This window comes from Microcaecilia unicolor, chromosome 1 (genome assembly GCF_901765095.1).
Source record: "Microcaecilia unicolor chromosome 1, aMicUni1.1, whole genome shotgun sequence".
Taxonomy (NCBI): domain Eukaryota; kingdom Metazoa; phylum Chordata; class Amphibia; order Gymnophiona; family Siphonopidae; genus Microcaecilia; species Microcaecilia unicolor.
Window position 1 is genome coordinate 563,562,491 of NC_044031.1, and position 25,894 is coordinate 563,588,384.

General features: G+C 47.6%; 2 protein-coding genes across 8 annotated transcripts in view; one reads left to right on the forward strand and one right to left on the reverse strand.

Moving 5' to 3' along the window:
• Positions 1 to 11,980, reverse strand: part of NUDCD1 (NudC domain containing 1) — a 219,090-nt gene extending 207,110 nt beyond the window's left edge. The window contains exon 1 of the mRNA XM_030218074.1: positions 11,880 to 11,980. Within this exon, the coding sequence (XP_030073934.1) occupies positions 11,880 to 11,897 (18 nt within the window). The 5' untranslated portion in view covers positions 11,898 to 11,980. The remainder of the gene's footprint in view (positions 1 to 11,879) is intronic.
• An 89-nt stretch (positions 11,981 to 12,069) lies between these two features.
• ENY2 (ENY2 transcription and export complex 2 subunit) overlaps positions 12,070 to 25,894 on the forward strand; it is a 32,237-nt gene continuing 18,412 nt past the window's right edge. The window contains exons 1-5 of one of the 7 annotated variants that reach the window (XM_030218097.1): positions 12,133 to 12,228; positions 12,333 to 12,485; positions 15,637 to 15,722; positions 18,418 to 18,488; positions 19,095 to 19,169. In XM_030218097.1, the coding sequence (XP_030073957.1) occupies positions 15,655 to 15,722; positions 18,418 to 18,488; positions 19,095 to 19,169 (214 nt within the window). In that variant the 5' untranslated portion in view covers positions 12,133 to 12,228; positions 12,333 to 12,485; positions 15,637 to 15,654. Of the gene's footprint in view, positions 12,233 to 12,332; positions 12,488 to 15,636; positions 15,723 to 18,417; positions 18,489 to 19,094; positions 19,170 to 25,894 lie in introns of all 7 variants that reach the window. The other 6 variants (XM_030218130.1, XM_030218088.1, XM_030218140.1 and 3 more) reach the window with 6 other exon arrangements.

Below are 25,894 nucleotides of genomic sequence, written 5' to 3' on the forward strand. Positions count from 1 at the left end.
GCTTAGTAAACAGGGCCCATAATGTGGACAAATGCAAAGTGATGTACATTAGGAAGAATAATCCAAATCATTGTTAGCTAATGCTAGGTTCTACATTAGGAGTCACCACCCAAGAAAAAGATCTAGGTGTCTTTGTGCACAACACATTGAAATCTTCTGCTCAGCGCACAGTGGTGGCCCGGAAAGCAAACAGAATGCTAAGAATTATTAGGAAAGGATGGAAAATAAGACAAAGAATATTATAATGCAAGCTCACCTTGAGTATCGTGTGCAATTCTGGTCACCGTATCTCAAAAAAAAAAAAGATATAGCGGAATTAGAAAAGGTTCAAAGAAAGGCAACTACAATGATTAAAGGGCTGGAACTCCTCTCATACGAGAAAAGGCTTAAGAGGTTAGGGCTCTTCAGTTTAGAGAGGAGACAGCTGAAGGGAGGACATGGTAAGAGGACCACAAAGTCCTGAGTGGTGTAGAAAGGTTAAATGTGATTTGACTGTTTACTCTTTCAAATAGTAAGACAAGGGGACACTCCATGAAGTTACATGGTTAATACTTTTAAACAAACAGGAGAACATTTTTTTCACTCAATGAATAGTTAAGCTCTGGAACTCATTACTGGATGATCTGGTGACAGCAATTAGCATATATGCATTTTTTAAAAGTTTTGGACAAGTTCTTGGAAGAAAAGTCCATAAACTATTAAAGGTAGACATGGGGAAAGCTACTATTTACTCCTGGGGTTGGTATCATGGAATCTTGCTACTCTAGGATTCTGCCAGATACTTGTGATCAAGTTTGGCCACTACTGGAAGCAGGATAGTGGGGTACACAGGCTATCGATCTGACCCAGAATGGCAATTCTTATGTTCTTACGGGCTAAATCAAACGCCAAACCCTACTGAAGGAAGACCAAAATAGCAGGCACGGCGCTTTCCACAGTAATGCACACCTCTCAGAGCACCAGCTTTCAAACAGTCTCCACATATAAATGCAACCGACGGGGGAACTCGGTTGTAAGAGAAGTTTAGTCAGCTTGAGACCGATACCCCTGACAGTATGATCCAACTGAGTAGTTCCTGATGAAGCCCTGTTATGGGTGAATCAAATCAGGCCCTGTTGAAAATCAACAGTTGAAATGTGGGGTTGTCAAGCCAGCATTTATTAAGCTAAGTTGATGCATGCTATGCTTTAGCTTGAACAGTTTCTGTTACTCAGTTATTCTTAAACTGTGTGCTCTATTATGGGCAATTTTGCATGAAGAATGTGCGCTCTATTATGGGCAATTTTGTATGATGCTCTTATATGGGCAATTTTGAATGAGACTTCTAGACGTTGAGCTGGACCCTCATCTACAACTGGACCTGCATGTGCGAGCGGTCACCAAGAGGATGTTCTATGCAATGTGGAGGCTGCGGCGTATACGGTTCTGTCTCACCAGAGAGCTCTTCCGCACTCTCGTCCACTGGCTTGACCTGTCTCACCTAGACTACTGCAGTGGGATATATGCGGGCTGTCAGGAGCACCTACTGAGAAAGTTCCAGACTGCCCAGAACACCGCTGCGAGACTCATCTTGGGAAAATCGCGCTTGGTTTCTGCGCAGCCTCTGCGTCTCAACCTACACTGGCTACCAGTACAAGAACGCATCGCTTTCAAGATCTGCACGTTAACACATAAAGCGAATGCTACATACCTGTAGAAGGTATTCTCCGAGGACAGCAGGCTGATTGTTCTCACTGATGGGTGACGTCCACGGCAGCCCCTCCAATCGGAAACTTCACTAGCAAAGTCCTTTGCTAGCCCTCGCGCGCCCGCGCGCACCGCGCATGCGCGGCCGTCTTCCCGCCCGAAACCGGCTCGAGCCGGCCAGTCCAGTATGTAGCAAGACAATACACTTCAAGGGAAGACACAACTCCAAAGGGGAGGCGGGCGGGTTTGTGAGAACAATCAGCCTGCTGTCCTCGGAGAATACCTTCTACAGGTATGTAGCATTCGCTTTCTCCGAGGACAAGCAGGCTGCTTGTTCTCACTGATGGGGTATCCCTAGCCCCCAGGCTCACTCAAAACAACAACTTTGGTCAATTGGGCCACGCAACGGCGAGGACATAACTGAGATTGACCTAAAAAATTTACCAACTAACTGAGAGTGTAGCCTGGAACAGAACAAACAGGGCCCTCGGGGGGTGGAGTTGGATCCTAAAGCCCAAACAGGTTCTGAAGAACTGACTGCCCGAACCGACTGTCACGTCGGGTATCCTGCTGCAGGCAGTAATGAGATGTGAATGTGTGGACAGATGACCACGTCGCAGCTTTGCAAATTTCCTCCATGGTGGCTGACTTCAAGTGGGCTACCGACGCTGCCATGGCTCTAACATTATGAGCCGTGACATGACCCTCAAGAGCCAGCCCAGCCTGGGCGTAAGTGAAGGAAATGCAATCTGCTAGCCAATTGGATATGGTGCGTTTCCCTACAGCCACTCCCCTCTTGTTGGGATCAAAAGAAACAAACAATTGGGCGGACTGTCTGTGGGGCTGTGTCCGCTCCAGATAGAAGGCCAATGCTCTCTTGCAGTCCAATGTGTGCAGCTGACGTTCAGCAGGGCAGGAATGAGGACGGGGAAAGAATGTTGGCAAGACAATTGACTGGTTCAGATGGAACTCCGACACAACCTTTGGCAGAAACTTAGGGTGAGTGCGGAGGACTACTCTGTTGTGATGAAATTTGGTGTAAGGGGCCTGGGCTACCAGGGCCTGAAGCTCACTGACTCTACGAGCCGAGGTAACTGCCACCAAGAAAATGACCTTCCAGGTCAAGTACTTCGGATGGCAGGAATTCAGTGGCTCGAAAGGAGGTTTCATCAGCTGGGTGAGAACGACATTGAGATCCCATGACACTGTAGGAGGCTTGACAGGGGGCTTTGACAAAAGCAAACCTCTCATGAAGCGAACAACTAAAGGCTGTCCTGAGATCGGCTTACCTTCCACTTGGTAATGGTATGCACTGATTGCACTAAGGTGAACCCTTACGGAGTTGGTCTTCAGACCAGACTCAGACAAGTGGAGAAGGTATTCAAGCAGGGTCTGTGTAGGACAAGAGCGAGGATCTAGGGCCTTGCTGTCACACCAGACGGCAAACCTCCTCCAATGAAAGAAGTAACTTCTCTTAGTGGAGTCTTTCCTGGAAGCAAGCAAGATGCGGGAGACACCCTCTGGCAGACCCAAAGAGGCAAAGTCTACGCCCTCAACATCCAGGCCGTGAGAGCCAGGGACTGGAGGTTGGGATGCAGAAGAGCCCCTTCGTCCTGCGTGATGAGGGTCGGAAAACACTCCAATCTCCACGGTTCTTCGGAGGATAACTCCAGAAGAAGAGGGAACCAGATCTGACGCGGCCAAAAGGGAGCAATCAGAATCATGGTGCCTCGGTCTTGCTTGAGTTTCAACAAAGTCTTCCCCACCAGAGGAATGGGAGGATAAGCATACAGCAGACCTTCCCCCCAATCCAGGAGGAAGGCATCCGACGCCAGTCTGCCGTGGGCCTGAAGCCTGGAACAGAACTGAGGGACCTTGTGGTTCACTTGAGATGCGAAGAGATCCACCAGGGGGGTGCCCCACGCCTGGAAGATCTGTCGCACCACACGGGAATTGAGCGACCACTCGTGAGGTTGCATAATCCTGCTCAACCTGTCGGCCAGACTGTTGTTTACGCCTGCCAGATATGTGGCTTGGAGCACCATGCCTTGACGGCGAGCCCAGAGCCACATGCTGACGGCTTCCTGACACAGGGGGCGAGATCCGGTGCCCCCCTGCTTGTTGACATAGTACATGGCAACCTGATTGTCTGTCTGAATTTGGATAATTTGGTGGGACAGCCGATCTCTGAAAGCCTTCAGAGCGTTCCAGATCGCTCGCAACTCCAGAAGATTGATCTGTAGATCGCTTTCTTGGAGGGACCACCTTCCTTGGGTGTGAAGCCCATCGACATGAGCTCCCCATCCCAGGAGAGACGCATCCGTGGTCAGCACTTTTTGAGGCTGAGGAATTTGGAAGGGACGTCCCAGAGTCAAATTGGAGCAAATCGTCCACCAATACAGGGATTCGAGAAAACTCGTGGACAGGTGGATCACGTCCTCTAGACCCCCGGCGGCCTGATACCACTGGGAGGCTAGGGTCCATTGAGCAGATCTCATGTGAAGGCGGGCCATGGGAGTCACATGAACTGTGGAAGCCATGTGGCCCAGCAATCTCAACATCTGCCGAGCTGTGATCTGCTGGGACGCTCGCACCCGCGAGACGAGGGACAACAAGTTGTTGGCCCTCGCCTCTGGGAGATAGGCGCGAGCCGTCCGAGAATCCAGCAGGGCTCCGATGAATTCGAGTTTCTGCACTGGGAGAAGATGGGACTTTGGGTAATTTATCACAAACCCCAGTAGCTCCAGGAGGCGAATAGTCATCTGCATGGACTGCAGGGCTCCTGCCTCGGATGTGTTCTTCACCAGCCAATCGTCGAGATATGGGAACACGTGCACCCCCAGCCTGCGAAGCGCCGCTGCTACCACAGCTAGGCACTTTGTGAACACCCTGGGCGCAGAGGCGAGCCCAAAGGGTAGCACACAGTACTGGAAGTGGCGTGCGCCCAGCTGAAATCGCAGATACTGTCTGTGAGCTGGCAGTATCGGGATGTGTGTGTAGGCATCCTTCAAGTCCAGAGAGCATAGCCAATCGTTTTGCTGAATCATGGGGAGAAGGGTGCCCAGGGAAAGCATCCTGAACTTTTCTTTTACGAGATATTTGTTCAGGGCCCTTAGGTCTAGGATGGGACGCATCCCCCCTGTTTTCTTTTCCACAAGGAAGTACCTGGAATAGAACCCCAGCCCTTCTTGCCCGGATGGCACGGGCTCGACCGCATTGGCGCTGAGAAGGGCGGAGAGTTCCTCTGCAAGTACCTGCTTGTGCTGGAAGCTGTAGGACTGAGCTCCCGGTGGACAATTTGGAGGTTGTGAGGCCAAATTGAGGGTGTATCCTTGCCGGACTATTTGGAGAACCCACTGATCGGAGGTTATGAGAGGCCACCTTTGGTGAAAAGCTTTCAACCTCCCTCCGACAGGCAGGTCGCCCGGCACTGACACTTGGATGTCGGCTATGCTCTGCTGGAGCCAGTCAAAAGCTCGCCCCTTGCTTTTGCTGGGGAGCCGCGGGGCCTTGCTGATTCGCACGCTGCTGACGAGAGCGAGCGCGCTGGGGCTTAGCCTGGGCCGCAGGCTGTCGGGAAGGAGGATTGTACCTACGCTTGCCAGAAGTATAGGGAACAGTCTTCCTTCCCCCGAAAAATCGTCTACCTGTAGAGGTAGAAGCTGAAGGCTGCCGGCGGGCGAACTTGTCGAATGCGGTGTCCCGCTGGTGGAGAGACTCTACCACCTGCTCGACTTTTTCGCCAAAAATGTTATCCGCACGGCAAGGCGAGTCCGCAATCCGCTGCTGGATTCTATTCTCCAGGTCGGCGGCACGCAGCCATGAGAGCCTGCGCATCACCACACCTTGAGCAGCGGCCCTGGACGCAACATCAAAAGTGTCATAAACTCCTCTGGCCAGGAATTTTCTGCACGCCTTCAGCTGCCTGACCACCTCCTGAAAAGGCTTGGCTTGCTCAGGGGGAAGAGCATCAACCAAGCCCGCCAACTGCCGCACATTATTCCGCATGTGTATGCTCGTGTAGAGCTGGTAAGACTGGATCTTGGACACGAGCATAGAGGAATGGTAGGCCTTCCTCCCAAAGGAGTCTAAGGTTCTAGCGTCCTTGCCCGGGGGCGCCGAAGCATGTTCCCTAGAACTCTTAGCCTTCTTTAGGGCCAAATCCACAACTCCAGAGTCATGAGGCAACTGAGTGCGCATCAGCTCTGGGTCCCCATGGATCCGGTACTGGGACTCGATCTTCTTGGGAATGTGGGGATTAGTTAATGGCTTGGTCCAGTTCGCAAGCAATGTCTTCTTCAGGACATGGTGCAAGGGAACAGTGGACGCTTCCTTAGGTGGAGAAGGATAGTCCAGGAGCTCAAACATTTCAGCCCTGGGCTCGTCCTCCACAACCACCGGGAAGGGGATGGCCGTAGACATCTCCCGGACAAAGGAGGCAAAAGACAGACTCTCGGGAGGAGAAAGCTGTCTCTCAGGAGAGGGAGTGGGATCAGACGGAAGACCCTCAGACTCCTCGTCAGAGAAATATCTGGGATCTTCCTCTTCCTCCCACGAGGCCTCACCCTCGGTGTCAGACACAAGTTCACGGACCTGTGTCTGCAACCTCGCCCTGCTCGACTCCGTGGAACCCCGTCCACGATGGGGGCGTCGAGAGGTAGACTCCCTCGCCCGCATCGGCGAAGCTCCCTCCGCCGACGTAGTCGGGGAGCCTTCCTGGGAGGTGGCCGCGGTCGGTACCGCACGCGGTACCGACGTCGGGGACCTCAACCTGGGCGATGGGCCAGCCGGCGCCACGCTCGACGGTACCGGTGGCGCAAGCACCGCCGGTACCGGAGGGGTAGGGCGCAACAGCTCTCCCAGAATCTCTGGGAGAACGGCCCGGAGGCTCTCGTTTAGAGCGGCTGCAGAGAAAGGCTGAGAGGTCGATGCAGGCGTCGACGTCAGTACCTGTTCCGGGCGTGGAGGCTGTTCCGGGCTGTCCAGAGCGGAGCGCATCGACACCTCCTGAACAGAGGGTGAGCGGTCCTCTCGGTGCCGATGCCTGCTGGGTGCCGAATCCCTCGGCGACCCAGAGCTCTCGGTGCCGACACGGGGAGGAGACCGGTGTCGATGCTTCTTCGATTTCTTCCGAAGCATGTCACCGGAGCTCCCCGGCACCGACGAGGAGGACGTCGAATCCATCCGTCGCTTCCTCGGGGCCGAGACTGAAGAAGGTCGATCTCGGGGGGGCTGTACCGCAGGAGCCCTCAGGGTAGGCGGAGACCCACCCGAGGGCTCACCGCCACCAGCAGGGGAATGGACAGCCCTCACCTGCACTCCACCCGATGCACCACCGTCCGACGACATCAGCAGACGAGGTCCTGGTACCACCGACGTCGATGCAGCTATCCGATGTCTCGGCGCCGATGCAGAGGCCCGATGCCTCGATGCACTCGATGCAGGGGCGGCCGAGGAAGAAGGTCTGGACGCTGACGACGTCGATGCACTCGAAGATCCCGGTGCCGATGCCGACGAAGAGCCCGAGAACAACACGTTCCACTGGGCTAGTCTCGCTACCTGAGTCCGCCTTTGAAGCAGGGAACACAGACTGCAGTTCTGAGGGCGGTGCTCGGCCCCCAGACACTGAAGACACGACGAGTGTCGATCAGTGAGCGAGATAACCCGGGCGCACTGGGTGCACTTCTTGAAGCCGCTGGAAGGCTTCGATGTCATGGGCGGAAAAATCACGCCGGCGAAATCAAAAGCCGAAATGGCGAAATTTGAAGCACCAAATTTAGAGGGAGAAAAAATCTCGACCGAGGCCGAAAAGAGGCCTACCCCGACGACGAAAGAAAACTTACCGGGGCAAAAAAGCTGGAAGTACGGGGAGGATTTACACGAAACCCGGCGGGGGGTTTCCGGAGCACTTCCCGACTAGGACAAAGCTTTCCCGAAGGAAAAAAACACGTTCAAAACAAATTGGACGCGCGAGGTCGACTTTCCGGGGCTCGACACGGCGAAAACACGACCGTACCGAGTGCGGACAAAAGAAGACTGGCCGGCTCGAGCCGGTTTCGGGCGGGAAGACGGCCGCGCATGCGCGGTGCGCGCGGGCGCGCGAGGGCTAGCAAAGGACTTTGCTAGTGAAGTTTCCGATTGGAGGGGCTGCCGTGGACGTCACCCATCAGTGAGAACAAGCAGCCTGCTTGTCCTCGGAGAAAATAATTTACAGATTGGCACCGGAATATATGGTCCCTTTGATTGAAATGCCACAAAGACAGCTCGCTCCTTTCTTCAACTACATTACCCATCTTGCAGGGGAGTCAAATACAAGCTTCTTTTTGCCTCATCCTTCCACTACTCCAGTCCGAAGATTTGGAATGCTCTACCTTTGCATTTAAAATCGCAAGCTGATCACTATCTTTTCAAGAAGTTGCTGAAAACGTTCCTCTTCAAAAAAACATACTCTATCAGTAACTCTGCTGTTTAGTCCTGTATCCTGCTGCTAATGTCACCACCTTATTCTTCTACAGCTTTCATGTACTGTACTTTTTTTTTTTTTTTAATTGTAAGCCACATTTTGCCTGCATTTGTGGGAAAATGTGGAGTAGAAATGAACCATAAATAAATAAATATTTACCCCATGAAAGAAACTTGTTCACGGGCACAAAGTCTTTTACAGATAATAGTGCCTTGTTGACTAGACCTTGGCAGGAGCCTTGGTTTCTGGGGTATTTCCCACTTTTCTCATTTCACACAACCCTTTGGATTGTGTTTGACTGTTTTTCAGTTCGTAACACAGTTCCCATTGGTCCGCCATGGGGATGACGTCACAGGGTGGACCAATGGGAAGTGAGAGGTAAGGGAACCCATCAGCAGACACCGGAGGTGAGTAAACAATTGCCCCCCTCCCTCCCCTTTCCGAGTTGCAGGATGCCCCCTCCCTCCATCCACTCCCCTCTGAGTTCCACGCCCCCCTCTCTTCAGAGTTCAACGCCCCCCCCCCCTGCCTCCCTCCCTCGAAGTGCAAGCAGGACCTGTCCTCCGACAGCCCCTCGCCTTCCTGCATGCCGGCTCTAATTTAAAAATTGTTACCTCGGGGTCCCGTATCAGCATTGAAGGTGAGCGGTGCTTCACACTGCCTTCCCATCTGTCTGAGCTCTGCCTCTGGTCCTGCCCACCCTCTGCTGCTCCTCTGTCTCTGCTTTGCTCTTCTGTGAAGTGAGCACTGCCGCCGTATTTTTAAAATGGCTGCCAAGACTGCCGCCGAAGTCTCGGCAGCCATTCTGAAAACCCGGCAAGATTGCCCGCAGCACAGAAGAGCAAAGGGAGACAGGGGAGTGGCAGAGGGCAGGAAAGAGTGGGACTCTTGCTTGACCCCGCAGAGGCCACTACTCCACCAGGGCAGCCTTCAAGGATCAAAGCAGGTTTTCTTGGGAGGGCTGTAGTGTAGCACAGGGTAAGCATGGCTGTTTCTGGCGCCCCCTCGAATGTTGGTGCCACCCTGCTATCCATACCCTGCTTACTGCGTTCCGCCGGCCCTGAGTCTTTTGTAGTACACACTTTATTTGTTCAGGCACTCAGAGCCAACACAAGAGATAAGCAGGCATCTGCCTTCAAGCTAACCAGGTGTAGCCAAATGTAAAACAGTATTTTCCCTAAAATACTTTCAGGGGTTCCAGTCCAGATAAATACTCTGCCCACTTTGGCAATCAGGCTAATTTCTTCAGCCAAAGCTCCAAAACGGATTGAGCAGTGCACGCAGAGCTTTTAAAGTAAACAAAAGAAAATGAGTCCAGCATAGCTCTGCAGCTGTTATAAGTTTCCTCAAAATGTAACTTCAAAGAAACATAATTCCACTGTATCTTTTTTGAGATAGTGACCAGAATTGATAATTTTGTTAACAGTATAACAACAGTAAAATAACCAAGAATAAACATAAATACAATATATCAGTGAGGTAAACTTGAAAAAAGTAGATTGAAACCTAATAATAGAACTACTATGAAACAGTATAAAAACGTACACATTTAGCAACACTGGCATTCAAATACCAGAGATATAATACAATGTTAGCATAATACTAATGATACGTCTAATAAGTATGCATTAGAACATTCAACTAACAGATATGATGCTAAAGAATTTCTACAACACGGCTTACCATACAGCTGAGGGACCAAGAGCAAATATATGATGGGAACAAGTTACTTGGTACAGAGTCAGTTGGGATAATTTGATGGTTAGCTAAACTGAAGGCAAGTTTGTTGTATATTTAAGCAAGAGATAAAGAACTGATCTAAGTTAGTGTGTGTAGCAAGCTAGTCCAGGAGCAGAATGAATGTACAGTCAGTCACCCTATGTATTAAAGGCTTGGAAGAAGAGCCAGACTTTCCCCTGCTTCCTGAAGTAGAGGTAGTCTCAAGCTCTATGTAGCCCCTCTGGGAGTAAATTCCAAAGCATGGGGGCTACTCCTGAGAAGGCTCGCTGGTGGATATCACATCATACAATTTCTTTTGACAAAGGTATAGATAGTCATGATCCTTGAAAGACCTTAAGGTCCTAAAGGTGTGTAAAGGGCTAACTTATTCTTTAAGTACTCTGGCCCATTTTGTCTAAGGACCTTGAAAATCAAACATAGAGCTTTAAATTCAGACCTGTAAGGTATTGGTAGCCAGTGTAGCTTTTGAGGAAGGGTGCTATATGGTCACGCCACTTACAGCCTTCTCTCAGTCATGCTGCAGCATTCTGAATTAGTTGGGGCTGATACAAACTCTTTTTGGTTTGGCCAGTAGTATAGTCGTGATGTTATCATGCCATGAACCACTGTGGTCAGACTCGTCTTTTCAATATATGGAGAGAGATTTCGTAGCTGCTATAGGTGATAGAGACAATTTTTGAAGGTTGTTTGAATTTGTGGTATCAGAGTGAGTGATGAGTCTAGCAGTATCCCAAGATTCCTGACCTATGATTATAGGGGGGGTTCATACTTTCCAAGAGGTATTTTGAAGTCCAGTATTTGTCCACGTGTGGTTGGTACCCAAAGAATCTCTGTTTTATTTGGGTTCAGGCAGGCAGGCAGTCAGTTTACTCAAAGCTGTGGGTAGATCTGGTTCACTGGGTATGAGTAGATGCACATCATCAGCAGAGATGTAGAATTTTGTACATTAAGGGTTCAATATAATTCTCCCTGAAGAATAATGGTGCATTACTTTGAACAAAAAAGGAGAAGTGCAAATACTCACGCCTGTCCAATCAATAATTTTTAACCAGCCAAGCCCCTAAGAGAAAAACTACACTGGCTCCCACTCAAAGAACACATCACGTTCAAAATTTGCTCCCTAGTTCACAAAATCATTCATGGAGATGCACCAGCCTACATGTCAAACCTGATAGACTTACCACCCAGGAATGCCAAAAGATCATCCCGCACATTCCTTGATCTGCACTTCCCTAACTGCAAATGTCTAAAATACAAAGTAGTGCACGTGTCAAACTTCACCTACTGAAGCACACAGTTATGGAACGCACTGCCGTGCAACTTAAAAATGACCTACGAACTAACGAACTTCCGCAAACTACTGAAGACCCATCTCTTCAGCAAGGCTTACCACAAAGATAAACCAATGTGAATATACATAAATCTCCACATGTAGTTAGAAATGTCTTATAATATCTGCTTGTCATACTACTATCATGTCTTATCATTGTTACCAAAATTTTTCTGTAACACTAAATGCCTATTTTTCTATTATTTTTCCACTATCCATGACGTATTGTAAGCCACATTGAGCCTGCAAAGAGGTGGGAAAATGTGGGATACAAATGCAATAAATAAAAATAAAATTTAAATTGCTACAGTCATTATACATGGATAAAATGGTATGATTTGCGATTGCCCATTAGTCTATTTTAAAGCATGGAAACAGACGTTAATAAATAAAAACAAACAAACCAAAAGAAAAAAGTGATACTTTTTGTTATTGAACTAACAATCTATATAAGTGGTAACTCTGTCAACTTTTATTTAATTGGCTTAAATTATATTCCGAGCAGTTTAATTTCATCCTCTACCTATAACCTAGGCTGGCCCCTGGTCTGCCCTTAACTATGCCTCCAAGTCTAAGAATATGTTTTATATATAAAATTATTTGTAAAACCGGCGCAAGTTAAAAAAAACAAAACAAAACTCCCAATGCATTAACACTTACCGCTTTGGTGTTAAACATAGCCCTGTGCAACAAGTCCTCCTCGCTTCTATAATTCTGCACAGCCGGATTTCCTCTGTCTGGACTGTGATGCAGTGATGATTAGGCGGCTCACGCTGACATACGCATGGGGTCGGCGACACCAGAAGTCATCACCTGGTTTACTGGCGCTTGGATATGACGACCTTCACGTGCAGCGTCACGCAGTCGCAGGCTGCTAGGTTTTAGTGTGAGAGCCTTCAGCCTTGCTATATATCAACTAGGGGCGGGCAGAAAGTAAGTGCGACTGCGTTGAATTATTGAAAGGAGGAGACAGCGGTGTTTGGTGTTTTGGAGAACTGAGTCTGGGTAGGTAGGTGGTCACCGAAAGGCTCTAAGTTACATTCCCAGGGGAATCCCACTACGTTCCGGTAAAGCTCTTTACTCCAACATGATTTTTTTTATTTTTTTGTTTAGATAGCCCGCGACAGGTTACAGGCCCCACGGCCGCAGCTTTTCTCTGTTTCCAGGAAGGCGGTGGGACGCCTCGGAGAAAGAGAAGTTGGTTCATAGCCAGGGGACGGGGCACCGGAGAAGAAAAGTTGCGGGATTGTTGGTGGACAACCTCTGGTGTGAGTTTGATTGGGGGGGGGGGGGGGGGGTGAGCAAGAGGTGGCTCCTCTTCCTGCGTGCCGGCTCTAATTTAAAAATTGTTATCTCGGGGTCTGGCGTCAGCATTGAAGGCGAGCGGCGCTGCACACTGGCTTCCATAGTGTTGCCAGATGGAAAAATGTCACGCCCAAACCAGCCCAAAACCCGCACAAAGTCAATTTGCATGTGAATGGCATCATTAATAAATAGTAATGAGTCAATTTGCATATAAATGCCATCATTAAAATAACATCATTGAGCCCGCCTCCGTGGGGCTTCTACTGGCCGTGGGAAAACTAGCCAACCCGAAAAAACCGCCAGCGGGGCAACAAGAAGCTGCCCAAAAATCCCGCAACCCGCACGTGGTGTGAAAAAGCTGCAGCAGGGCACAGAAAGGAGCCCAATTGGGTGGGAAAACCGCCCATCTGGCAGCACTGGTCTGAGCTCTGCCTCTGGTCCCGCCCTCATTTCATGTTTCCGGAAGGGCGGGGCCAGAGGCAGAGCTCAGACAGATGTGAAGGCAGTGTGAAGCTCTGCTCGCCTTCAATGCTGACGCCGGACCCCGAGGTAACAATTTTTAAATTAAAGCCGGCAAGCAGGAAGGCGAGGGGCTGTCGGAGGACAGGTCCTGCTTGCACTTTGAGGGAGGGAGGAGGGGGGAGTGGAACTCGGAGGGGGGTGTCCTGCAACGCAAAGGGGAGGGGGGCCTGGAACTCGGAGGAGACGAATGGAGGGAGGGGAGGGAGGACATGGAACTCGGACTATAGGAGGGGGGCGGGCCCATGGAACTCGGACGACAGAGAGGGAGGGGGGCGTGGAACCTTGCTAGTGCCCGTTTCATTCCTCTATGAAACGGGCCTCTTTTACTAGTAGAATATAGTTCCTTATGCTTTAGGAATTCCAAAAGGAAGCTCTGTTTGGCATGTTGCAATTGTTGAGGTGTGCACAGGTACTATGTTAGATTGAGATGATCTCACTCCTGGGGAAGTTCTACACACCTGCATAATGTAGAATTAGTGCAGAATTCAGCATGGTGGGCAAGGATCAGCAGCACCAGTTCTGTAGGTTAAGAAGAAGCATCAGTGTTAGCCCATATAGCTGGAGGGAGGTAGAAGTAGCAGCAACAGCAGCACCACCATTTAGGCTGGAAAGAGGGAGGATGGTATAGTGTAATGCCCCTATTTAATTTTTTTTTTAATCCTTTTTTTTTTTTTACCTCTGTTGAGATTGGTTACTAAGTGACTGAGGTCAGCAGCCTGTGGTAGAGAGAGAAGAAGCAGAAGCAATAGCAACTGTATTGGTCTGCATTCATAGCTGTTAGTTTTTGGGGGGAGGGGCATAGAAAGAACACAACATAGCCATTTGCTGCCACCATAAGGACAGCTGTGATAATAGAAAATTTAAGGACAGAGAAGTCCTGGGAGAAGTAAACCAAAATTATGGTATCACAGAGCCCCTTTACATTAGTTCTACATGAGGAAAGGAGGAGGTGACCCAGCAACATCGAGCATGGAACTGGTTAAGAAAAAAGGCTGTAGCCTGGATCATATATCTGAATAGAGGAAGAAGCACTGGTAGAGGGGAGAGATTGTGAGGGAGAGACAAAATTTAGAAACCTGAGGAGGTGGGGGCAGGAAGAAGCACAAAGCTGTGGGATCTTTCTGAAAGATGGGGGAGAGAAAACTGGGAGAGCCAAACCTGTGGAGATGCACGGCTAGAGAGTGTGGGAGTCAAGTCTCGTAGATTAGAGAGCCATGTGTTGAGGGAGGCGAGACCATGGAGAAGGGACTGGGGAATCAACGTAGTGAAGGACAAGCTTAGGTAGAGGATTGAGCCTGGGGCAGTAAGAGAGAGCTAAGGAGCAGGGAGGTAGGGAAGGAGATAGGATATGAGTTGAAAGAAGTACATCTAGTAGTGCTATAGAAATGATAAGTAGTAGTAGGGGAGATTCAGGCCAAAGTAACATATAGTAACATAGTAGATGACGGCAGAAAAAGACCTGCATGGTCCATCCAGTCTGCCCAAGACAAACTCATATGTGTATACCTTACCTTGAATTTGTACCTGTCCTTTTCAGGGCACAGACCGTATAAGTCTGCCCAGCAGTATTTCCTGCCTCCCAACCACCAGTGGGGATATGATTGAGAATGGGAGGTATAAAGTTGGGAAGGGGGGAGAGTATAAACTAGGGGCTTCAAGTCAGGGGAGACAAAAGGTTGGGATGGTGGAAGGCCTGGGACTTAAGATTGTGGAATTCTGTGTATTAAAATATTACAAAGTGCATCTGAGCAATTCTGTATTACATTTTAAATTATTACTAAGACACTGATTATAGTTTTAAGTTTATTTTGTACAGAATTTCCCCATGAGTGATCATCTCCATCATAGCTTTGCTAAAAGGGAGGTTCATTCCTGTTATGGTGTGCGTAAATCTAATCTCATTTAGTTCTGTGGTTCTCAACCCAGTCTTTTGGACACATCTAGCCAGTTAGGTTTTCAGGATACCCATAATGAATATGCATGAGAGAGATTTGCATATAATGGGAGGTCTCTTTGAAAATCACAGAAAAGTGCTCTGAAATGGGACACGGTCAAAGCTCTTTCCTCTTCTCTTTTTTAAGATTCCAGTACAATAGAATAAACGCAGAATAGGATGGTATGGGCTTTCTCCCATAATTTTCCATGGAGTAAAATAAAAATTCACCGAGTCAACATAATGACAGAACATGCCTAATAGGCCTCCTGGACTTCAGTTTTGAGCAAGAGCAAATGTGCTCAGAGCTGAGGGCTCAGGGTAGTAAATAAAATCAAATTATCTAGGCAGGTGAATAAGAGCAGTGTTTAAAAACCTTCTGAGTTCTTCATATCTTTTTTTTTTTTAAGCCCATTCAGCTTGTGAAATGCCTCAAATGGTGACTTTACTTTAAATGCAGTCAGTATTTAGGAAACCTCACTGTCTGACTGCTGTTTGCCAAACAGAGGTTTGGACCTTTTGTGGGGAGGGGGGCAGAATTGTGAAAGTGTGTGCTGAGGCAGTTCTTGCTACTGTTACTGAATTCTTGATTGTTAGGTGTTTAGCTTTGATCTCTTCTAGTGTAGTTGTAGATTATCTCTGTTTGTTTTTCCACAGATAATCCAAGTTGACAAAATGAATAAAGATGCACAGATGCGAGCAGCCATCAATCAGAAACTGATTGAGACAGGTGAACGAGAAAGGTAAGTAGTGGGACTGCATTTTGATTAAAACATGATTAAAGTTGGGGCATAGTCAGCTGTTCATGGGGGACATAGGAATGGACGGGTGGGCATGCATTTCCTCTCCCTCCCCACCCCCACATTAGATATCATACCTTTGCTGCACTCTTGAAATAGTGATTAACCTGAAACTATATACACACCGAGTGGAACTCACTGTTGTTTTCTGTGAGATTGGTAGCTAGGGATTTTCACATGTGAGAATAACTTGACCTACTTGTTCTTACAGAAAGCAAAGATACTTACCTGTAGCAGGTATTCTTTGAGGACAGCAGGCCATTAATTCTCACATACCCTCCCACTTCCCCTTGGAGTTGTCTCATATAGCTATTGTATTGTACTGAGCTCTTGCAGCAGGCAGGAAGGCCCTTGCGCATGCGCAGCATCCAGGACAGCAGGCCATTAATTCTCACATACCCTCCCATTTCCCCTTGGAGTTGTCTCATATAGCTATTGTATTGTACTGAGCTCTTGCAGCAGGCGGGAAGGCCCTTGCGCATGCGCAGCTGGGATGCTATCGTGTGTTCTTAAAGTTGTAGTACGCTGTAAACGTGTTCCACGCCGGACGACGTACATGACATCGCCCACATTTTGTTTTGGTCACGTGAGAATTAATGGTCTGCTGTTCTCAGCGAACACCTGCTACAGGTAAGCATCTTTGCTTTCCTTTCCTTAGGCAACTACAACAACGTCAACATACAACTTTCACTAAATTACATGTAGAAATAAATGCAAAGAAAGCAGGCCACATCTGATCTGCACGAGCAAAATAGTCTTTGACTCTTCTATATACTCACAGCTAGTGTGCTTCCACAGTACAATTCCTGCTCTGCTTGGAGGGGGTTGGGTACAGTTCTTTTTCAGCAGTGGGAAAAGATCACAATAGATTCTTGATTTTTCAGTATCAATCTAGTTTACCACCTCACGTTTCAATCAGATCAACCTCTGACTTGGTCTCAGATACTGCATGTCTATATGCACCTTCTCCAGGAGGAAGTTGCACTCTTTCCTCAGTCAAATGCAATAGAGGCTGTCTCGATTCAGGAAAAGAATTAGAGTTTCTACTTCAAGTACTATTTGATTCCCAAAAAGAGAGGAGAATTGTTTTCCATATTAGACTTCAGGTACCTCAGCCTATTCTTGTGCAAAATAAAATTCAAAATGAGCACCCCACCACCAACCATGCCCTCTTTTTGAATGAAGGCAGACTAGCTGTGCTCGCTGGATCTCGGAGATGTTTACATTCATCCTAGTTGCAGAAAATGCCTCCATTTCCTTCCACAGACTCTCCATTACAAATATGAAGTACTCTCCTTCAGTTTGTCATTAGCTCCCAGCTTTTTCACCAAATTTCTCATAGTATTTGTTCACCTGCAGAAGCAGAGACATCTTTCCATACCCTGATAACTAACCTAGGATGCACTGGGCAGGGGCGGGGTGCCGGCATTTTAAAGAGGGCAGGCCCAGAGGCAGGAGGGAGTAGGCATTAATGGGATGGGGACCTGCAGTAACCACGGGCACGGGGTGGGGATGGGGACAGAACCCATGAGGATGGGGACAAACTTTGTCCCTGTGTCACTTTCTACGTTGAAGCCTGTTAATGAACTGGACTGTTACTTATTATGTTTGATGCCGATAACAATATTTTTATTTTTTTGGAAAAACAAGCAAACATTACCAGCACATCTTCTAAGAAGATATCTTCTATTGCAGGAGGGACTGTGTAAGACAGGAGAGCTAGACTCAATCCTAAGATGATTGATGACTTCTTATTCATCCACAGATTAAAAAATCATAACAGTGCTTCATAGGGCATATTTCTTCCCTCTAAGGCATTCAGAACGGGTTGTATTTTGTACCCTTGGACAATTTAACAGGGTGGATTAGGATTCCTTGGGGTAGTAGAAGTCAGCTATGGTTGGGGTAGGAAGGGTAGAGGGTGATGGTGGTGGAAGGGTTGTTATAGCTGCTAGTTGTCGTTATTGTTTTCTGTTTAATTTATACACAACAGTTGTACAACATATTCTTTTTTTATACTTCAATAAAAAGATTTAAATATAAAATCATAAGTGTTCGAGGCTTCTGCAGATGAGAACAGAGCCCACAGGGATGGGATGGGGACAGGGACAGAACCTGCGAGGACGGAGACGGGGCCTACAGGAACAGGACGGGGATGGAGACGGGGCCTGTAGGGACGGAGACATAACCCAAGGAGATGTCATTCTCTAGTAGGCATCTCTCCTGCCTTCTACAGCAAGGTATATGGAGGGGTTTGGGGGGTGGGATTCCACAAGACCACAGGGCCAGAGGTGATTAGGGGGCCAGGCTTAGGGAAGGGGTTGAGAGGAAGGGGCCATGGCATGCTACAGCATGCTTTATTGTTTTTGACTTTGCTGTCAGTGACTGAGCCAGTCAGCACTCACACACTGACAGGAAAGTTAGCTCAGAGTTATGAGCAGCAAATTACTGCCGCAATTTTAATTCAGCTTGAATTTGCACGCTCATTACTCAGATCATGCTGCACTGTTTTTCCTGTGCTGGATTCGTGGTAGAAGGAATCTTTTGAGCAATCCCCCCTTTAGTCCTTTGCCACAGCAGTGCTGTGTTTTGCAACATGTGATTGAATATATATTATATTACTTAAATGTTTTCACAGACTTAAGGAGTTGCTGAAAGCAAAGCTAATTGAATGCGGCTGGAAAGACCAATTGAAAGCACATTGTAAAGGTAAATTATTTGATCCTATTCATAAAATACCGAGAAATAATAGCAGCATAGATATTTTTTTCAGTCAGAGTAACCTGAATACAGTAAATGCAACAACCTTTTTTTCTGTACATTATCTACTTAATAATTAGTCTGCCCCGGCGGTATTAGCTTGCTTTCTGTTTAATTTATTGTGCAAGCTCCTTTTTTTTTTTTCATTTTGTTGGAAATAGAATGCAAGACTTCCAAGCAAGCTCACTTAGACATTTTTACTTTCTCATACTAAAACATCCAATCTTAAGTCTTCTTCCAAGTTAAATATTAAGTTAGGCATCTGCTAGACTTAAAGAAGAAGAAATAAGTGCTGAAAAATGTATGGGGGCGTAACTTTAGATAGGCTATGGTCTGCCCGCTTTGTAATCGGGCCCACCCAGTCAGCAGCACAGGCCATTGCAAACTGGAAGCAGTACCAACATCTGAACTGCCTAGTTCCCCCCAGTGTTGTCCTTGGGCCCCCACCAAAAGAATCAGTCCTGGCAATGCCATTGAAATACATTAGATTATTTGTTCTAATATGAATTGCTGGATCATCTGTTTAATAATGATGTAAAATATTCCCCTCTGTAGATGTGATAAAAGAAAAAGGATTAGAGCATGTTACTGTTGATGATTTGGTTGCAGAAATCACTCCAAAAGGCAGAGGTAAGACAAACGATGAGTGCCTGTCTATTATATAAATCTTGCTCCAACGGATTCATTTGTAGAATTTGAAAATAATATAGGACCAAGTTTATAGGACTTTGTCAAAAATGGTAAACTAGCTTATTTTCGAAAGGGAAGGACGCCCATCTTCCGACAGAAATCGGGAGATGGGCGTCCTTCTCCCAAGGTCGCCCAAATCGGCATAATCGAAAGCCAATTTTTTTTGCATACTCAACTGCTTTCCATCGTGGGGACGACCAAAGTTCACGGGGGCGTGTCGGCAGTGTACCGAAGACAGGATGGGGGCGTGGTTAAGAGATGGGCGTCCTCGGCCGATAATGGAGAAAAGAAGGGCGTCCCTCACAAGCATTTGGTCTACTTTACGTGGTCCCTTTTTTTTTTTTTCATGACCAAGCCTCGAAAAGGTGCCCAAACTGACCAGATGACCACCAGAGGGAATCGGGGATGACCTCCCCTTACCCCCCCCCCCCCCCCCCCCCAGTGGTCACCAACCCCCTCCCGCCGTATAAAAAAATTTTAAAACATTTTTTTTCCAGCCTCTATACCAGCCTCAAATGTTATACCCAGCTCCATGACAGCAGTATGCAGGTCCCTGGAGCAGTTTTTAGTGGGTGCAGTGCATTTCAGGCAGGCGGACCCAGGCCTATCCCCCCCCCCCCCCCCACCCACCTGTTACACTTGTGGTGGTGAATGTGAACCCTCCAAAACCCACTGTACCCACATGTAGGTGCCCCCCTTCATCCCTAAGGGCTATGGTAGTGGTGTACAGTTGTGGGTAGTGGGTTTTAGGGGGGGGTTGGGGGGCTCAGCACCCAAGGTAAGGGAACTATGCACCTGGGAGCATTTTATGAAGTCTACTGTAGTGCCCCCTAGGGTGCCCAGTTGGTGTCCTGGCATGTGAGGAGGACCAGTGCACTACGAATGCTGGCTCCTCCCACGACCAAAGGTTTTGGATTTGCTCGTTTTTGAGATGGACGTCCTCGGTTTCCATTATGGCCGAAAACTGGGGTCGACCATCTCAACCTAAATGTTGAGATTTGGGCGTCCCCAACTGTATTATCGAAACGAAAGATGGACGTCCATCTTGTTTCGATAATACAGGTTTTCCCACCCCTTCGCCGGAACGTGCTTAGAGATGGACACCCTTAGAGATGGTCGTCCCCGTTCGATTATGCCCCCTCCATGTGTGTTTGATCACTGCAATGAAATGGATGTGGATGCTTGAGAAATAGTCATTTGGAAGTAAAGTGTTCATGCATTGCAAATATTTAAGGTTCATCCTTCCTTAGGATCTTTGCTGGAACAGTTCAGAACATATGGGTGTCGTGTCCATCAGTCAGTAGGAGGAAACGGAAAACTAAAAAAGGACACCATGCATTATACTTCAGTATTTTCTTTTTTTTTTTTACTTTGTGCATTTTCCATAACCTTGTACAATTAGGATAAGATCACAATTCCAACACATGGTAGGCTAGTTATATAAGTAATACTTCTCCGAGGACAAGCAGGCTGCTTGTTCTCACTGATGGGTGACGTCCACGGCAGCCCCCTCCAACCGGAATCTTCACTAGCAAAGGCCTTTGCTAGCCCTCGCGCGCCCATGCCTTCTTCCCGCCCAAACCGGCTCGTGTTCGTCAGTCTTCTTTTGTCCGTGCTCGGGACGGTCGTGTTTTGCGCCTTTTCGTGCCCCTCAAAGTTGGTCCCCCCAGGAACGCAATCTGCAGATCAATCACCTGGAGTTACGAGCGGTCTGGAACGCTCTGAAGGCTTTCAGAGATCGGCTGTCCCACCAAATTATCCAAATTCAGACAGACAACCAGGTTGCCATGTATTACATCAACAAGCAGGGGGGCACCGGATCTCGTCCCCTGTGTCAGGAAGCCGTCAGCATGTGGCTGTGGGCTCGCCGTTACAGCATGCTGCTCCAAGCCACATATCTGGCAGGCGTAAACAACAGTCTGTCCGACAAGTTGAGCAGGATTATGCAACCTCACGAGTGGTCACTCAATTCCAGAGTAGTGCGCCGGATCTTCCAAGTGTGGGGCACCCCCTTGGTAGATCTCTTTGCATCTCGAGCCAACCACAAGGTCCCTCAGTTCTGTTCCAGACTTCAGGCTGTAGGGTGAGATAAATAATACCTAGGGCAACAAGTACCCACAGATTACTTATACCAAGATTCCCTGATGCATAAGTCTGCCTAACAGACTCACTAGCTCTGTCTAGGGTGAGATACAGGAATCTTGCTTCTGGCACCTCTCCAGGTGTTTTGGTGTGTAGAGTGAAAAAGAAAGACACAGCTGATAGATATATATATTAGCTTTATTATGGATAAGAAAATAGAAATACTCTGCGCTAGCTTATGCAATAAAAATATCCCTTACTGATATGAGCACTACCGAAAATATATTGTCTAAACTACACTCTGATTATCCTGAGACTAAGTACAGTAATGATTAGAACAGTACAAATGATAACCTAATAATCCTTATGAAACTTATCACATCTTATGCAAAATACACATTAGCTGCTTTCCCTGACCAAGAGCTGACATAAACCAGTCGTACTTAGATAAAACCACTGCCTAACCCCAGACCAGGAAATATATCACTGTGATCTTACCACGCTGTCGTGATGACGGCTTCAGATAAGACCGGAGCAGAATCTCCCCAGACGCTATTTTAGCTGTCGGTGTCTTAGGTAGTGCAGGTCTTTATTAGCCCATGTAGGTTCCCGTCACTCCTTTGGTTATCAGAGCCAATATCTCTGCCACAGGTATTTGCACCAGGATGCAGGTCACGATGTTGGTATCATACAAAGTCTCTGGCTCCCCCCGAGCCTTGCTGGATCTCTCAGGTCCTCTTACCAGTTGCCCCTCTTCCAAGGGTCTCCGACTCACTTCTGTTCCCGCTTTCCCCGTACCTCCCGGTCAGGTGACGGTAGGAACCAATCATGATCTTGTCCAGTTCAGTACATGGCAAGAAGAGTTCTTTGTTTTGTGACCTTGGAGAATGGTAACTTCTGGAGCCATGTCTGCCTCCCTACTCCGTTCTCAGGGTGATAGAAGGGGGTGTTTAGAACACAGACTGTCCTTGGCTTTAGCAAGCCTGTCAGTGATTTTCCACAAGCTGAAGCTGGATCTTGCTGACACAGAGATGTTGCAGCAGCCATCTTATTATACCAAGATGTCATAGGCTTGTATAGGCCCAGACCAGCATAGGCTAGATCACAGGGAAATACCCCTACAGATTCCCCCCCTTGGAGATGGAAGTTACTACAAAGGAGTAAAAGCCTTCTCCAACCTAACTAATAATACAGCTAGACGGGTTGACATCAAGACTCATGGTCAGGACCAAAAATTAAGAACTGTAAATGTCAGTAACTCAAAACTAACACTCTGGTAATGATAACTGGAAGCAAATAATTCAAATACTTTATGAAATCATAGCAATGTTCAAAAGTATAGCAAAACTAAATAGCAAATCACTGATACTAGAACAAACATAGGGTGTTAGCAGTTATGTCCTACCACATGAAAACATAATCAAAAATCAATTATCATACTATTATAAAATGCATGGCAAAGCATAAGCAAATCAGTCCTTAATATGATAGTAGACTAAAACTGTTGCATCGTGGAGAATTACTCATGGGTGACCTCCACAAAGTCTAACAAAGTCAATGATATGAGAGTCTTTAGACTGTAAAACGACATAATGTCCAAACCATAGTCAATAGGGTGGACCGTGATGAATAATGAGGTGTGAATGGACAACTTCTCACATCAAGAAGACATCAAACAGGAACAAAATGGTCCACGTAATGGTGATGATGAAGAAAGTCTTCAAACATAAGCATTGGACACAGTTCAAAAAGAAAGTCAATGAAATGTCCCAAAAACAAACAAACACACATCCAAAACTTCACTGTCAGGAACACTGGATCGGTTGAAATAAAAATAAAACCAAACAAATTCCCCCCCAACAAGAAGAATGATTCTTGGCCAAAGAAAAACTCCAACAGTCATGACTAAACAATGGAAATCATGAGGAACAAGGGGAAGGGATGTTGAAAACCACCAATGGATTAGGAAGCAGGGCGTCAGGAACATCTTGTAGAACGACATCAGGAACAGGAACAGGATCAATCTGTTTGGCAACTGCACCGGATCTTCAAGGTTTTTGTTTTTTCTTTGTAGCTGAAAAACAAAAGAAGACGAAGCTATTCTGCTTCATGGTTAGTTTGTGTCATTTCAACAATGCATGTATCTGGAACCAAATGACTTGGATGACATGGTCTCAACTGATTGATGTGGACCCATTTAAGGTTATCTTCACCTTGAGAATTTTTCCTGAGGCGAATTTGGTAAGCCACAGGTGAAGCTTTTTCCACTATAGGGAAAGGACCATGCCAACTGGGTAGAAACTTCTTTTCTTTAACCTTATTTCTGGCAAAATTGAAATAGAATACCTTGTCGCCAATTTGGTACTCTTTGGAGGTAGTCCCTTGATCATAGTAGGCTTTTCTACCTCTAGCGCTACTTTCCAAGTTCTTCTGGGCAAAGGCAAAGGCACTTTGCAAATGTTGATGCAAATGGGTGACATACTCATGAGAGGAAGTAGCACTGGACAAGTTCACATCATTAGTCCTGTAAAGCAAATGAATTGGTAACATCATTTCCCTACCTGTCATCATCTCAAAAGGTGACACTCCTGTAGACCGATGGGGTGTGGCACGTATGGCCATGAGGACCAATGGTAACTTCATGTTCCAATCCTTACCTGAGGATGACACGTACTTCTTCAGAATGGTGATGATGGTCCGATTAGCTCTTTCCACTTGGTCTTTCACCATAGCGTCAAACTCTGAGAAAGGCTGGTTGGTTGGAATTTCCACCTGCTCTTCAATGTCCTCCTGCAGAGATGAAGTTTCAACCGCATTCACCACTCTAGACTTCTGGGGTAAAGACATCTTTCTGGACAAAATCAAGTAGTCGTCTTCCATCTGCACTTGCGAACCCGTTGCATCATATGGCCAAACAAACTCCAGCGAGATGAGGCCTCTGGGAGAGGTGAACAGACATTCAGGTGTCTCCCCCCCCTGGCAGGTGTTCCAAGAGGAAGGCAGCCTGCCAACAATGGGCAAACTTACCTCGACATCAGGAAAAGAGTCTCCCACTAGAAATCCAAAAGGGTCTCCTGCAGACACTTCTACTTCATCAAACTGTGGATTGGTGACTAACAGGTGAAAAGTCTCACCAATTACCTCTAACCATGGCAGAACGCCGGTGGACAGCCCTAGGTCACGAAAATGAGCATGAGGGTTGAAGAACACCACTTTGTCCAACAGACGCTGTCCCTGGGCAAGACAGAGCTTGATGGAAAAGTCCCTCACTCTAGCTGGAATGGTCACATTTGTATCACAGACTACTTCACAGACCTGGGGTATGGTCTGTCCAGACTTCAAGCTAACAGGCGTTACTTCAGATTCCACTGGGCTGCCATCAAGTCTACTCCACAAGACCAGGTTCACCAGATCCACATAAACTCCCAGTCGCACAAGGCAATCGGAGCCCAGATATAAGGGCTGTGGTAGGTCTCTCACAACAGAGAAGTGGTGGGTGAACGACTTCTGTCCTACAGTCAAAGGAAGGCTACACAGTCCCACGAGCGTCTTGGCACCTTGTCCAGGTACCTGCACAGAAGTGGGCGAACACTTACTGAAGTGAAGTTGCACAGACTTGCGAAGACAATAAAACAGAGTGTCACTGATGAAGGAAACGTCACTAGGCAACAGCAACGTGGACTGGAGTGTTTGGATGTCAGCTATCTGGACAGGAATGGTGTAAGCATCATCCTTCTGTTGAATGTCCATCAACTTGCGAGGATGCGGTGAGTCTGGACTGGAAGTGGAAACAGAGGCCTCGTGGGCTATCTCGGCAGCAGCATCTGGGGAGTCACCGGTATGAGTCGAGTCAGTCAAAACAATTTCCAAATTGTCATCCTGGAGAACAATGTCAGCTATCCGGTCCGTTTGGATGCGGATAACTTCACCACGCTGTTCATCCCCCCCTGGTGCACCACACAACTGGAGCTCCCAGGTGTGAGGGTCTTCTGACTTCCGGAAATTCATTAGAATTGGGGAATCCCTAAGCCCCACGGAGCTGGAACCACTGACTCTGCTCATATGCTTTACTTTCCCATATGGGAGGGGACTTGCGACTTGGGCCCAGATGACTTCATGGCGATAATCCAGATCAGTCTGCAATCTCTTCAGAAGATCGTTCCCAATTAAGAATTCTTCACCAGCACCAGTAGTAATGATAGCAGGGTGTTTGACAAACAACTCGCCGAACTGCAAGGAAAGCCAAACCCGTCCCACAGTACCGATGCTTTGATTGCCATAGGCCACCAGTGACAAGTCACACGGGGTGACACGCAGCGCCTCTCCACCTCCCCCCAGAAAAGCCTCAAGTTTCTGAAACATGCCCTGGGTGATCAACGTCACCTCTGAGGCGGTATCCAGTAGACCCTGACAGGAAAATTTCTGTTGAATCAACAGAGCTAAGGTATATCTGTACCCTTTAGGAATAAGTTTACCAAGAAAATACCTGTTTTCCTCATTCGAGTCCTGTAAGAGAGGCCCTCTCGGGTTAGAGGGCTGGGCATCAGCATCGGTCACGGAGGACTCCTCACTGTTGGACGACA